At 37.7% G+C, this 14330-nt stretch overlaps 1 protein-coding gene across 2 annotated transcripts in view; it reads right to left on the bottom strand.

The window, feature by feature from the left end:
* FBXO11 (F-box protein 11) overlaps positions 1-14330 on the bottom strand; it is a 71271-nt gene that overhangs the window by 34816 nt on the left and 22125 nt on the right. For both annotated transcript variants that reach the window (XM_054290155.1, XM_054290156.1), the window contains exons 2-3: positions 1312-1439; positions 1113-1194 (exon numbers count right to left, since the gene is read on the bottom strand). In XM_054290155.1, coding sequence (XP_054146130.1) covers positions 1113-1194; positions 1312-1439 — 210 coding nt within the window. The remainder of the gene's footprint in view (positions 1-1112; positions 1195-1311; positions 1440-14330) is intronic.

Genomic DNA, 14330 nt, shown 5'->3' with positions numbered 1-14330 from the left:
AGAGTCTGTGACAAGACAATTCTGCACAAGGCTCCAGAGAGCAAATCAGGAAATGAATCAATGCAAAATGACACAGGGTTATGTCTAATTGGTTCTGGCTATTTCAAAAATATAAATCTGAAGTTAAATGGTTCTTGAACAGCTGCTGAAATTAGAGAGTTGATCAAAGAGGGGGAGAATAAAACAAAGGGGGAAAAGGACAAAAAAAGACAACAAACTATGCAATGGAGAAATTGAGAAGCCAGAAAGAGCAGACCTCAACAGAAGACCCCAAGTCTTGTCCCAGCTGCTCAGCTTTAATTCACAATATTAAGGGAGATGTGGACTAAAAAAAACAGAAGCAAGAAAAGCAGGAGAAACCACATGGAAGGGAGTTGGCAAGCGCTGGTGTTGATTTTCCAGGCAAAAGTGACAGCACATCTCCTGGAACTGAAGAGTGTGTCAGGAGACAAAAATAATAGAAGCAGAGAGACTGAAAAACTACACAGAAAAGAGAACAAGAAGGGGGTGTGTGCCTGAATATACCTACAAAGTGTGTGCACACAAATAAAATACACACAATGCAGTTACATACACATGCACTGGATGTGTGTTTATTATACAATGTGCATTTACTGTAGATGTGTGCAAAAATCCCCATACATTATGTATGCAGGTGTATCTGGTTTTTATTTACAAACACACCAAGTCTCTCCCTCTCTCCACAATGAAGTGCTATGGTGACATACCCAGACTACCCCTAAAAATGCAATGGAACAATGCCATCAATATGAGAAATGGTAATTAAGCACTGCAGTATTATTGCTCTTAACAGCAGCTTAGATACAAGTACACAGCACTATGAGATTAAAAAACCAAACCAAAACATACCTGCAGTGAAGCAGACAGAACAAAGGATCAGATTAAAAAAGTTCTGATTAAAACCATGCTACCAAATTTGAAGATCAGAACAAGTTTGGAGTCTTGTTTTGGTATTTTTTCCCCACTACTGTTTCTTAGTTGGAGAATACACAGAAAAACAGTTTAGGGACAATCTGCGTGAGAGAATGTGTGACATTAAAATGTCTCTGAACTCCATCTCCCCTGCCCTTTTCTTGTACAAAAGTTATTACCTGATAAATCCTGGGATTTCCCAGATACTCTAGCACGTTTTGCTCGGTGACCAAAGTTTTCAGTAGCCGAAGTAGAGGCACCCTTTGATAAAATAAATTAGAATTAGTGCAGTCATTAGGTAACTTAAGAAAAATACTAACTAGTTTCATATTCTTGAAACAGTAACATTTCCTGGACAATTAAACCCAAAGAAATTACCTCCATACTGCTCTTTGTAGGACAAGCTGTTCTCTTAGGTAGAAGAGTTTTTCTGCGAAGTTGGTACGGGCTGTTTTGTGCACCAGGACCTGATTCTTCTGCAACCATATCTGCAGGTACATCATCATCTGCAAACAAAAAGAGAAATTTGATAATTGGAACTGTAGTTTTGCTTTATACCAGGAAAATGCTACAGAAATTTTTAGTTAAGTACATAATCAGAAGGGTGGGGAAGAAGTGCTAGAGAGCAGAATACTTCTAGTAAAAAAAAGGTCAGAATATCACAGCATACAAATCTAAGTTCCTTCATGTGTACTTTCTCCATACACACACAGCGGCTACACCAAAAGCAAATTAACAAAAAGCAAAAACTGAGGCTTTTGGTTTCCCTGCAAGCATTTAATTCACTATGTCAATTCAATCACCTCATTACTTCAAATTTTTTACCTAACACAATCAGCAGAATGAGGAATACTGAAGTGTCAATTATTAACCAAATGTTATCAAGAAATCCTTTAGTAAACATAGCACTTAGTACAAAACTCAAGACTGAGTTTTCCTCAAACATTTTGGGAATAGCCCAGGCCAGCACACAAAACCTTCTGTAAAATGGAGGTAGCTTTAAATACATACATTCTCTTCACCTAAATTACACTTGAAAAAGTAAGAGCATATTTTCTCCATGCCCTTTAAATAAGAAGTGCAGAAAGTGTCATGAGTATAATTCTAAAGGCTTTGATTCATTAGTTTCAATTTTCCCTGTTCATATATTTATGGAACATAGTTGAAACAAGCAAGAAATAATTACTCATCACTGCATGCCCTATAACTAACATTACATTATAAAGCTGCAAGAATTTTAAAAAGGCCAGAACAAAAAGCATCTAGAAAATAAATTAAACCAACTCCACTTAAGAAAAATATATACTTTCTGCAGATGCTTAACTGTGAAAAAACAATTCTGCATTTCCTTTCCATTTTAATTGCTTTTTTCTTCTTAAACTGGGCAAAATGAGATGTGAAAATAATATCCATAAAAGCAATGCCACAGAGCCAGCAGTTTTCCTGAATACATTAGGTTGAAGAGACTAATGTAAAAAACCAAAACAACACAACACAAAAAAGAACCCAATATGCCACCAATAAAACTCCCAATACTACAGCAGTCTGTTTAAAAAACAAAGCAACGCAATTCTGAAGTGACTCATTCGCATTTCAAAATCTTAATCTCATGATTTTCCTAAGGGTTTTTGGTTTGGGGTTTTTGATCATAAATTACAAAACATTGTGCTTATATTGGATTATACATACCATGCAGCCTGAGCTGCTACATCAGTGAAAAAACCACCAAAACCCCAAACTGTTTTTCCCCTTCCTTAGCAGGTATTTATAAATGGCAACTTTGCCATGAACCATTAGAGATCACAACATCCAAATAGAGGACAGAAGGTGTGCAAAGATGAAATTCACTGGTGGTGTGTACACCTCCACACAGGCTCTCAGAGCCAGAGAGGAGATATTCATCAGCTCATTAATCCACCTGAAAATTAGCCTGCAAGTAACTCCATGATCAGCCTTCAGCCAGCCCAGCACATATTCGGGAAGAACCACCAACACAGCACAGGTCTTAAGGGCAGAAGTGAACTGTGAAATTTCTATCAAGACCCACCACTTTTTAAAAGAGAGCCACCTCCAAAACTTCAGCTGGAAGCTGGCTCACACTCCCTGTCTGCTGCTTCCCAGGCACACCTCACATCTGACCACTCCACTACCTAGGAAGGATAAGTATTTATGAATTATGCAAAAAGCCTAAAGGACACTGATAGATGAACTGCAGTGAATTCTCCTGTGAAGGTGTGTCTGGCCCAGCGTGGGGATCACTGCCTGTGGGAGGGCAGTGACCTGAGAGCACACTCAGAGCACACTCATGGCTCAGTCACTTGGTTTTACCCGTGTCTGTGCAGCTCCGATGGAAAACACCCTCTCAATTTAACAAGGCAGGCAGAAGACAGAAGCTGCTACAGGAGAGCTCCCAGCCCTCCCTGGCACACCAGAGCAGAAAAGCAGCCGTGGGTGTGAAGCAGCTCTGCCAGCAGGAATTCAGGCACCACCAGCAGCCCCACAGCAAAACACCCAAATGTACTCAGACACTGCAGCAGGGACTCATTCTGCAGCCCTGCTTTCTATTTTAGATTTGATACAGTAACTATGATTACTGGCACTAATATCCCCCAGAAACTACCTGGGGACTTCAAGCATGGTATCTCAAGCCCCCCCTGCTCCCCTATTTTGCATTGAAGACACAAGATGACTGTCAGAACAGCTGGGATTTTCCCCCAGCTCTGGATGGTCAGTACAATGGTTCAAAATTGCCACAGAAAACACCCCAACAGTATAATAAGCAAAAATAACAGGGGAAAAAAATAGAAAGCAAAGCAGAGGATTTTCATCTCTCAGTAGGTGATGGAAAGGGCACAGATAAAATCCAGTCAGGTCTTCAGAACACCACCCATGGAGGCCACAAAGGACAGAACACATTACTGCTGGAAAGAGACAGCAGAAGCCTGTGGGGTAAAATGGAAGGAAAGGTCAGTTTGGCTGAAACACTGAAGGACTGGCTAAGCAGAACAGAAGTATATTTATTTTCTGCAGTGTTTCCTACTAAAAGATTGCTCTTCCAGCACAGATGACAATAAGGGATAATGCACACATTCACAGCAGGTACCAGAAGAATTAAAATCTTCCTTTTTCCATCTGAACAAGGAGGACAAGGGAAGGGTACCATGATGTCTCTCACTGGCACTTTTTGCCACACTTCTGAGGGGCTTCTGCAGGGATTTCTGACACTTCAGGAATAACAACTGATCCTATTTTTCCAAATGCAGCCTGTGCAGTTACTGTCAAGTGAAACAGGGAACCTGAAGGCCTTGAGTGACCTCTTTGAGCAGTAGCCTTGGTGCTTGGTTTTAGCCTTCCAGATGCTCCCTGTAAGCCTGAGCAGCTCCACTGGGAGCCTTCAGAGAGATGCTGCTCACAAAGTAATCCTTCAACACTGCACACTGCCCTTCCCCGAGCAGAAAACTCTTAAACCAGAGTGCCAGAACTCTCTTTTGAAAATCCTTCCCTAAAAAACACTTTAACATACATCTGCTTTAGAGCAGAAATATCTGTTTTAAAATACAGTGCCTCCAAAATATTTTGAAAAACCCTATTTTAAAATGTAACAGTATCAGGCAGTAACACACATAAAAAGCATTATAATCACATTTGTTGATGATAGAAACATAAAAGTCAATAAACAAATTTGGAAGAGTGTGTGTGTAATATTAATATCATCATATAAACACCTGCTGAAATGACTGCCAGATGCTGTCACAGTTTCAACTAAGTCAGTATGTTTGCAGTTTTTAAGAGATTAAATTAAGCTGAGTCTGCTCTCAAATAAAAATATTTACCCGAATATTTCACACCAATTATATTGTATAGTAAGATAAAATAATTTCAAATAAAATCATCTTTACTGAACTTTGTGATTCTGACAGGTCAAAACCTAAATTTAAATTAAGAACTATCTCATCTGGTAGTTCAAAATGACTCATGAACCTGAACTCTAACACTATAAGCTTTAAGATCCACAAAAGACCAAAAATAACAAATACTTCCAGGAGAAAAAGAAAAATCTGCCATTCTAGCAACTACTGTCAAGAGTGCTTTGTATTTCCACAGATGCTGTGGAAGTGAGTACATTAAAATAGAGAAAAATAAAATTATACAACTGATTTCTTTTGTTTCATGAGGACATAAGCTATAGAGAAGTAACAAAGTGTTGTCAAGAGCTATCTATTAGAAATATACACACCTAGGTCACTTCTAGAAGAAATGTATCATGTTCCAAAACACGTGCATGGGCTTTTGTTTCTACCTTTTATGCGTTCAGATAATATCTCCAAAAAACATTGTTAATAAAATTGACAGCTGTAAGGTTGATAAATTCTTCAAAATACAAAGAAAAAAGCTTTAAATTCCCCCAATAGACTCATCATACAATGAAAAAAGTGGGGAGAGGATCCCAAAGATGGCAGCTCATACACTAACCTGGAGTGTTTGACCACTTAAGTTTTTACTCTGCAACATCACATTTTTGTGCTGCTTTTCTCCACCTTCCCCAAACGGGGCAGGGAGGAGCAAAACCAACCAACCAAAAAGATTTGTAGTAAGGAGAAGAAGAGTCCTGGGGGTGGTAGGTATTTCCAAACAGACACAGCACTGAAATTGCTCCTGCAGGCTGGGGGAAAGTCTGGTGAGAAATCCAACCAACCCATTTTCAGACAGGAAAATCCATATCAAACTGAGAGTAGATCTAGAAGAGCAGCTCTGATATATGAAGTTAATTCATACTGAACCTATATGAATGAAGCCATGATTCATCTTGCCTATCAAACAAATTTTAATAGGATGATGTCATTATACAGTATTTTAAGTAGAACCAGTACAACTTCAGAATGGAATAATAAATTCTTAAAACAAAAAAAATTCCAAAACTGTCCATCTTCATAACTAGAAGAAAACACAATCTAAGCAACTAAAATGTTAACTGATACAACTCATTTGCTCTGGATTGAGCTCATCTTGCCATAAATCTGGCAAAACCCATATCAAGCATCCTGCCAGCCTGTGAGATGACAGCCCCAACTACTTGATTGGATCCACTTTTGGATTAGCTCAAAATTCCAACAGAGAAGAGAGGATGACACAAATTTAAGGGAGTAGAGAGGAAGGAACCCCCAACAGAGCTAACAATGAAGGCAAATAACTTGCAGAGCAGAGATTCAAGGCAGTTCTGTATTTGCACTTCCAGCAACATCTCTGCAACAAACTGCTGCCCAAAAAAGCCAAGCAAGCACACCCACTCACCATTTTCCTTAAGGAGCAAGTCTCTGGGAGTGAGCTGTTAAATAAATGCATGTATCAGTGGTGTGACTGACACTCATCCTGTGTCCTTGAAAACATTCCTAACAAGTGGCTGACACCTGAAAGCAGATACAGCACCAAAACATGAAAGACACTGAATATGGAATTTGCACATACTACTCTGTATCTCAGAGCAAAGGTTTCTCACACCAGTGGAGGCTTACACGTTGATTCCAGGCAGCATTTAAGGATTAGTTTAAATTATGGATGGCTTAAGGTTGCTTTTGAAATGGAGACCATTTTCTTTTGAGAGCTATCTGAGGACCTCTCTGAAGAGAAAAAAAACAAAACACTAGCTAGGAATACTACAAAAAAAAGCAAGTACACCCCCAGAAACCCCCATCCAAAGCTAACAAAACCCCTACAAAACTGAGAAAGATGACATGCAAAGTTCACAGAGCTCAGATCCAACACATCCTAAAGGCAGGAGCATTGTGGTGATCCTTCACAGTCAAATTTCACAGTGGACTTGAAAAAAAAAAGTCTATAAGGAACAGGAGGCATGTATCCAGCTAGTCCATTTTATGCTGAATGTCAAAAACATGGTATTAAAAATGCTGCAAACTCATTTGCTACTATTATCAGAGACTTTAATAAATACAGTGATATATTTTTTAATTATTATAGAAAGAAACCCCACAGTATTTTCAAGCATTATCTGGAGCAGCTCAGATCACAGAAAGGTAAAATCTACAAGGCAGTATTTTGTGTCAGGTTCTGGTGGCACTGCTCAAGGAGAAGGATTAACCTCTGACTGCAGACAAAGCTGTTTGGAACTGAAGAGACCATGCAAGAAAAAGATTCTGAGTCAGAACTGCTACTCAGAGTAACAAGCTCTCAGATTGGAAAGGGGACAGAGCTAACATTAAAAATGTATGTTTTCTTAAAGACTACAGAAAGATCAGACTTCCTGAACACCATATGGAATAAAGAGATTCTGCCTTCTGGGAAGCAACAACCAGACACAATAACCATTACTGACTACTAGAATATTTTAAATATACATACAATTTCTTACTGGCAATAAACCAAAGATATATAACAATATGCAAAGCACACTGTAGCTTGTAACAGTTTATCAAATAAACAAAAATTGTGTGGAATGCTTTGAAATTTTCCTGTATGAGATTTATTTCTTAAATTTAAAGAGGGGGAAAAAAAATTATACTTAAACCATAACTTGTACAGAGCAAAATTTAAGAAAAACACATACACCTCACCACCCTCTACCCAAAGAATCAAACAGTATTTTTTTTTTTGCATTTACATGTAAAGCTTTTAAACATCAATACCTAAATAAGACATCTTATTACTCTCTCTGGAAATAGGTCGTGCAGTCATGATGGCCTAAAAAGAATAAGAATAGATCAGACACTCAAACTCTATCTGTATTTATCCAGAAGCTCATGTTATTTTTACAACATATTTAGAAGTATTTTCTAAAAGAAGAAAAGCAACTACTTCTAGCTACACAGAACTTCTTAAAGCTGACATTATTTCTCAGTGTTATTCTTAGATAAAAGTTAATTTCCACAAGAAATTCTCAATAATCTGATCTTTTCTCTTTCTCATCACATTGTGAAGCCCACTGCAACAATCCTCACACAGGTCACTCAAACCAGACAGAGACATCACCCCCTCAAAGGTCTGCTGGGGCAGCTGGCACCCCCAAAATGCTGCACAGGAAAGCATGGTTCACACAGCAAGGTAAAAACTTCAGTTCTTAGAGCTGGCACAAAACAGACTAATAGAAAAGGAGACAAATGGGAAAGATACACTGGCTGCAAGCCCAAAACTTGTCCTCATCTATATTTCTTAAAAAATTATCAACAGTCACAAATAGCTATTCACATCTTTACACTTCATTCCCTAGGGAGCTCACAGTCCAAAACCACCTAGCACAAAAAACATGTGTTAACACCAGTTAAAAACCCCTCCAGCTACTTTGAAGAATATATTCCTTTTCAAAAGCCAGAATAAAAAAGTGATAACGAGGATTTGATGAAAAATTCTGGTTTCTTTCCACAACCATGCCATCAAAAGAGATATTTAACATCAAGTTAAATACTGAATTTCTAAAAAAAAAATAAAAATCACTAACATGCACATTTTTATTAAGACACAAAAAATAATTGTGCAAGTACCTGCATAGTTGAGCTACTTGTTAAATAACTAATTTTAGAGAGGGAAGAAAAATACCTTTTTCTTCAAACAAGCAGCTCTAATGATGAGCCCTAGAATATAGAACTGATAAACTAGAATTAGAAGACAGATTTAATTTTCTGGTATTTTTTTTAAATTACATTGTTTTCCCAGATTGATAACTGTACCACAGCACTATCTATAACATCTAGCAAAGCAATAAACAACTCTCCAGGTGGCTGCTGTGCAAGTACTAAGGGAACTTCCCTCCCTGCTTAATAGGCAGCTTGACTTGTGCTCTGACAAGCTTTCATTGAGCAGGGACAAGGAACCCTTTCTGGGTGCATTCCTCAGTAAGAAAGCAACACTTTCAACACTGTGGCCTTGCTGCATGGCTCCTTGGTGCTACAGTGAAAAAGCTGACCAAGGAGATTTTAAGGTTCAGAAATACACTGCTAAGAGCCTTTCACTGTTACATTTCTGAATGACACTAAATAAAATAGACTATTACTACAAGCTGATTTTTTTTTTTTGTCTATTGTAATGATTATACTCAAGATTCCAAGTAGGACCAATTAAAATTTCTACCTGGCCATATCACTTCATTTGATAGGGCAGTCAGATTAGCAGTCTCAAAGGTCAATCTCCCTCTCTGGTTGGAATACAGCAACTTTCATCTCATTAGAAAAGCACAGCCAGTGAGAACAATAAAAAACACTGAAATAGGTTCAAGTATTGCCACTTGATTCTGACCAAAAATATGTTTCTGATCAATCCTCAAGCTTCAGCTTCAGGCAGTACTTCAGGTGCCTGAATAAAGAGGTGAGAATGGAACCCTGTGACCATACCCTTGGGGCCTACAAAAAATTCCAAATTCCCATTTTACCAGGAAGTAAAGTGTCTCAGACAGGAAGGAATTACAGATTCTCCAATAGGAACACCAAAGTCACCAGAAGGTCTAAACAGAGGAATTGTGGAACCAGTCATCGGTACTTATAAAAAAAGGCAAATAACCCCCACCAAATCACACACACCAAACTAACAAACCATCCAAAAAAAAAATTACCAAACCCAGAGAACTCACTTCTATGAACAATGATGTCAGTCAAATTACTGGACATGAACAGGATGAAAACCAGCCTCCAAAACTCAGGAGGTAAATGTTCTAACAAGCACATGTAAAATTAATAAGAGAGAAGTTATTTGTGAGGACAGATTATTTCTAATAAGCAGAGAATACCTAACTATGAAGTAGAAGCCTTGCCTTCTTTAATTAGACTAAGTCTGGATATTCTTGATACCAATAACTACAGAAAAATAATTAGAAGTTTGTGATTTCCTCTTTGTATTAACTTCTGGCAGCAATTATTTTCAGCCTCACCTCCTTTAGCACTGCTGAACTGAAGAAGGAGCAGGACAGGATTCATTTTTTCTGTAGTTGAGTTTCTGATACCTTTGAAAAAATTTGGGGCAAGCCCACAGTCTATGAATGAGTAGATTCAATGAGAATGCAGAGATTTCACTTAAAGCACCCTCAATTTACACTTCAAGTTTTCTACACTCCATAACTGATCCATTTACAGAAATTTTCTGTGATCCATGGGAAACCAAGAGAAACATGGCTCCTCTTGAAAGAGCAATAAAGCAATTCACAAGTCTCATTATGAATTATCACTACTGCAGCTATTCAAGCATAACCCCTGTAAAACACCATCTCAGGGCACAATCATTTCACCCAATTTTCAGGAAATGAAAGCCTCCCACAGATTTCGCTGTCATGAGCCACATCTGCACAACACTGTTGTAACACAGGCAGAAAAAAAAATACATATCTCCTGCTACTAAGTGTAGTAGCAGATTTGGAGATACTTGCCAAGCAAAGCCATCTGCCTCCTGTGGCCCCTCCATGAGAAGTGACTGACATCTATCAATACATTGGCCCAGCTGAAACCTCATTACGTCAAAGAGCAGTTTTGATGAACTGTAGGAAATTCCTGGTTTAGGGCTTCAGAAATAAAAGAGCTTCTGAAATGCCCAGCATGACAAGGAAAGGCAGTCATGGATCTGCCTGGCAGTGGCAAAAAGCCTAAGGAAAAAACCAACCAAGATGAAAGGCCAGACAGCATTTTGTGTGCTGGGTTCCAAGGGGTACAGTCAGTATCATTTCCTCTAAGAAAGAAACAAAAGGAGGAAAGCTATATTAATAATACTTTACAGCTTACTGGGTTTGGCTGTCTTTCTTCCCTTCTGTACCAAGCAAAGTTTCCAAGCTGACCACTAGTCTGTGAAGAAGCAGAGAAACAGCAAACAGTCCAGAGGAACAAATATGGACCCTGTAACCTTGACAGATAGCTGGGAGGAAAACACACCTTGTGTTAACACTCCTCACAACTTTGGATGTTCAAGAGCATGTCTAGAAAAAGACAACTGTGCAAACTGCAAAAGGAAAAAACTATTAATTCTGCTACCTTTTTTGGCTATCTCCCCTTACTATTACACTGATATTCAACAAGCACACTGCATTCTCCTGCTGCCCTAGTACTACAATCAACACAAATTTGAAATGTCACACCTGAAATGAAAAAAACAAACAAAATCCAAAAGAAACTCCAGCACATACACCCCCCAAAAGAAACTGTGAAATAGCACTATAAGAGCACCATAACTAACAACAGTATCCTGAAAATATAAATACATTACACTGGAGAGGAAAAAAAAAATTGAAAATCATTAGTTCCTACCAAATTATTGCTCTTTAATTCACCAAAGAGACCCCTTGTCATAAGACAGTTATTTTTAACTTTTCAAGAAAGACTATTTAATGAAAATTATATATATATTTATATATATATATATTATATATATGTATATATACATACATATATATATACACGTGTGTGTGTTATTATGCCAAAAACATGCACACATAAAAAAAGAAAAGCAAGCATTTCTTATCCTTGAATTAGTCAAAAATATGTTGTATCTACCATATGTCATAGTAAGGCTGAATTTTACAAGCCTAACTGTGGCAAGGTTTTACATGCAGTCTCTCATCTGATCCTCACTCTGAAAACTTCTCCATGACTGCTCCTATTATTCTGTTCCTTAAATTACCAACTCTGAGGTGCCTGTCAAGAGCAGGAAGGCATGGTTCTGTTTAGCTTCAGGGAAATAACTGAGAAAACAAAGTGTGGAACCACAGCAAGTGCCAAGTATCGTCAGGGTGCAGGAGGGAAATACTCATTTGTCAGCATATATGTTATTAAGATGGGTGAAGAAATCTGTCATCAAACTATAAAACACCACTGCAGTAGTCAACATCTGATTCAAAACTAAATTTGTTAAGAGCTACAGTAAAAATAAGAAACTGCTGACAACACCAAAGACTGCAGGACTAAGGGCCTACCTAAACTCGAGCTGCTTTGAGAAAAAGTAAATCCTACACAGAGAATAACTATAATTTTTCAAACCTATTCTGGGTGACAAAGGCTAAATAGGTTTTCTACCAAGTTTTGCTGTATTAATGCATGATTTAAATACAAGTTGGGAGAACAGGATCATCTGTTTTCCACTGCCAACATGTGTTGCAAAACAAACGTGAGGAAAGCTGGAAAGAAGGTTTTGTATTATATATTCAAGGAAATTGCAGCACAGGGAGAACACTCTGTTCCTCCTTGCCCTGTAGACTAAGGATGTCTTAAACACGCCAATCCAGAAGTTACTGCTCTTGGATATCTGGAGAGGAAAAAATAATAAAATTACATCCTGATTTTATTAGAAAACCAAATGGCATCATTTTGATACATAAATCAACTTTTAACCTTTTTTGTTTGTTTGCTTTCTCTGCCTTTAAATATAACTTTTTAAAAACCAGGTTTATTTTTACAGACATACACTTCTTTTTTCACTGTGTAAATTCTGCACACATTAAGTTTTCCAGCCCATTCCACAGCACTGCATGAGCAACCACCCCTCAACACTCAGCTGGTTTTAACTTTCCTGTTTTCAACTGCAAGGAAAAACAGGCTGTCAGAGGCTGACTAAAGATGTATCTTTGCCATTAAAAGCAGGATCATGCATGAAATGCTGCATCAATGAACTTCTCAAAGCCTTTTTTAAGTAGCTATTAAATTTCCATTAGTATTTTCTATTAACACTGTCATTCCACATCATGAGGAGCTGTTAGATATCTATCTATCTATATATATATATATCTAACAGTTGTATAGATATATATTCAAATTTCAGAAACATGTATTTAATGAATAACAACTGATTCTGATACTGAATTTGATTTCTGCTTTTGGTAAAATTTCAGTGACTAAAACACCCACAAACTGTCAAGGTGTGTGGGTGGTGGTAGAGGGCAAAAAAATCTGTATTTGGCTGTTAATTATATCTTTTGGTAATTAATTACACTATTTGCAGATACATTTTTCCTGATAAATTCTGAAGTTAAATGTAATGGCTGCAGAATTTAGGAGTTTCCAGAATGAGACTTTTTGCAGTGAACACTCTCAAGTTTAAAACCACAGATGATGCCCTGTAACTGATGAACTATTTTCAATTACTGACAATTTCATCTAAAAATAAATCTAGCTTCTTTTCTTAGTATCTCCCAACTGTTTTTCTTAGGGTCTTTTGACTAAAGATGTGTTACATTAAACAATATCGAAATGCCCATATTAAAAAAAAAGACCTTATAGATTCCTCCTTGCCAAAAACAGATGCTTATTACTTCCATTTCAAATTTATTCTTAACAACATTAAGAGGAAATAAAGTTCAAGCAGGAAGAGTAAGCTTAGTCACCTGAGGGCAAGCATAGGTCACAAAATGGAAAGAAACTACTAATTTTTTTGGTTTTGTCAAAATTGTCCAGAAATACTGACAGATTTCAATAGGGCTGTTTTTCTTCCTCCACAGTCTTTTTATGTCTGGTCTTTTTGTATACTTAGAGCAGAATCCTGAACTTTTAATTCCTTAAACAGGTCCTCCTCACACACCTGAACTCCCATTTTTAGTTTCCCAAATTCTGGATATTCAGACAGAAGGGGGTTTTGCCATTTATTCTGTCTCCATTTTGAAGGTCTGAGCCACCACACCTCCTGCAAATTTGTTATGCCTCAGTATGGTAAATTTCTATTCAAAAAAGTGTTTTTAAATCATGTGCATTAACCTGTAAAAGGTGTTTGAACACATGCAGCAAAAGCAATAGGGAAACAGCATGGTTGAAGAAAGCCCAGTAACAGCCCCTTCCATGCAGACTCACAGCCCTTCACTACACACAGCAATCCTGTGTTGTGAGCCACTGAAAGACACTGAAACAGCCACCAAAAAATAAACCCTATGCTAAAAGGCCACAAGGACCTAAAGAGGTTTTAAGAGGAATGTTCTTTCTCACTGTGCCAAAAAATCAAAGATAATCTAGAAATTGCACATTAAGATGGTCAATTTTCTCTTTTCATGTCTCCACAGTTCTGTCATTACCCACTGACCTCTAATGTTTTGTCTCAGATATCTACACCAAGCAGTGTATTTACAGACCAGGGCACTCTGGAGAGTCCATGGACAAAACACATGCAGAAAAAAACAGAATAAATAAACTTCTTTTATGGTTATTTTACCTACATTTCCCAATTATTTTTTATCCAAAGAAAGATTTTTAAAAATTTAAAGAGTGATTAGAAAGTATTCAAAGATGTCAAGATGTGGCCTGACAGCTGCCCCATGGTGAGGCTCCCCTTCATGCCTTGACTAGTGCTGACTATCCTGTCACCCCCACATTCCCAAGGAGCCTACACAGTTTGATCTTGTCTCTTTCAATAATTTTTAGTGTTGATGAGAAGTCAAACATGTACAAAAAATGTAGCTTTGTGTGTACACAGAGCTGTCAAGGCAATCTTCT

Source organism: Melozone crissalis, unplaced genomic scaffold (assembly GCF_028551555.1).
Source record: "Melozone crissalis strain CALT ecotype California unplaced genomic scaffold, PUWL_Pcris_2 ptg000081l_1, whole genome shotgun sequence".
Lineage (NCBI taxonomy): Eukaryota > Metazoa > Chordata > Aves > Passeriformes > Passerellidae > Melozone > Melozone crissalis.
The sequence above is the reverse complement of the archived record's forward strand: the minus strand, read 5'-3'. Positions and strand labels throughout refer to the sequence as shown.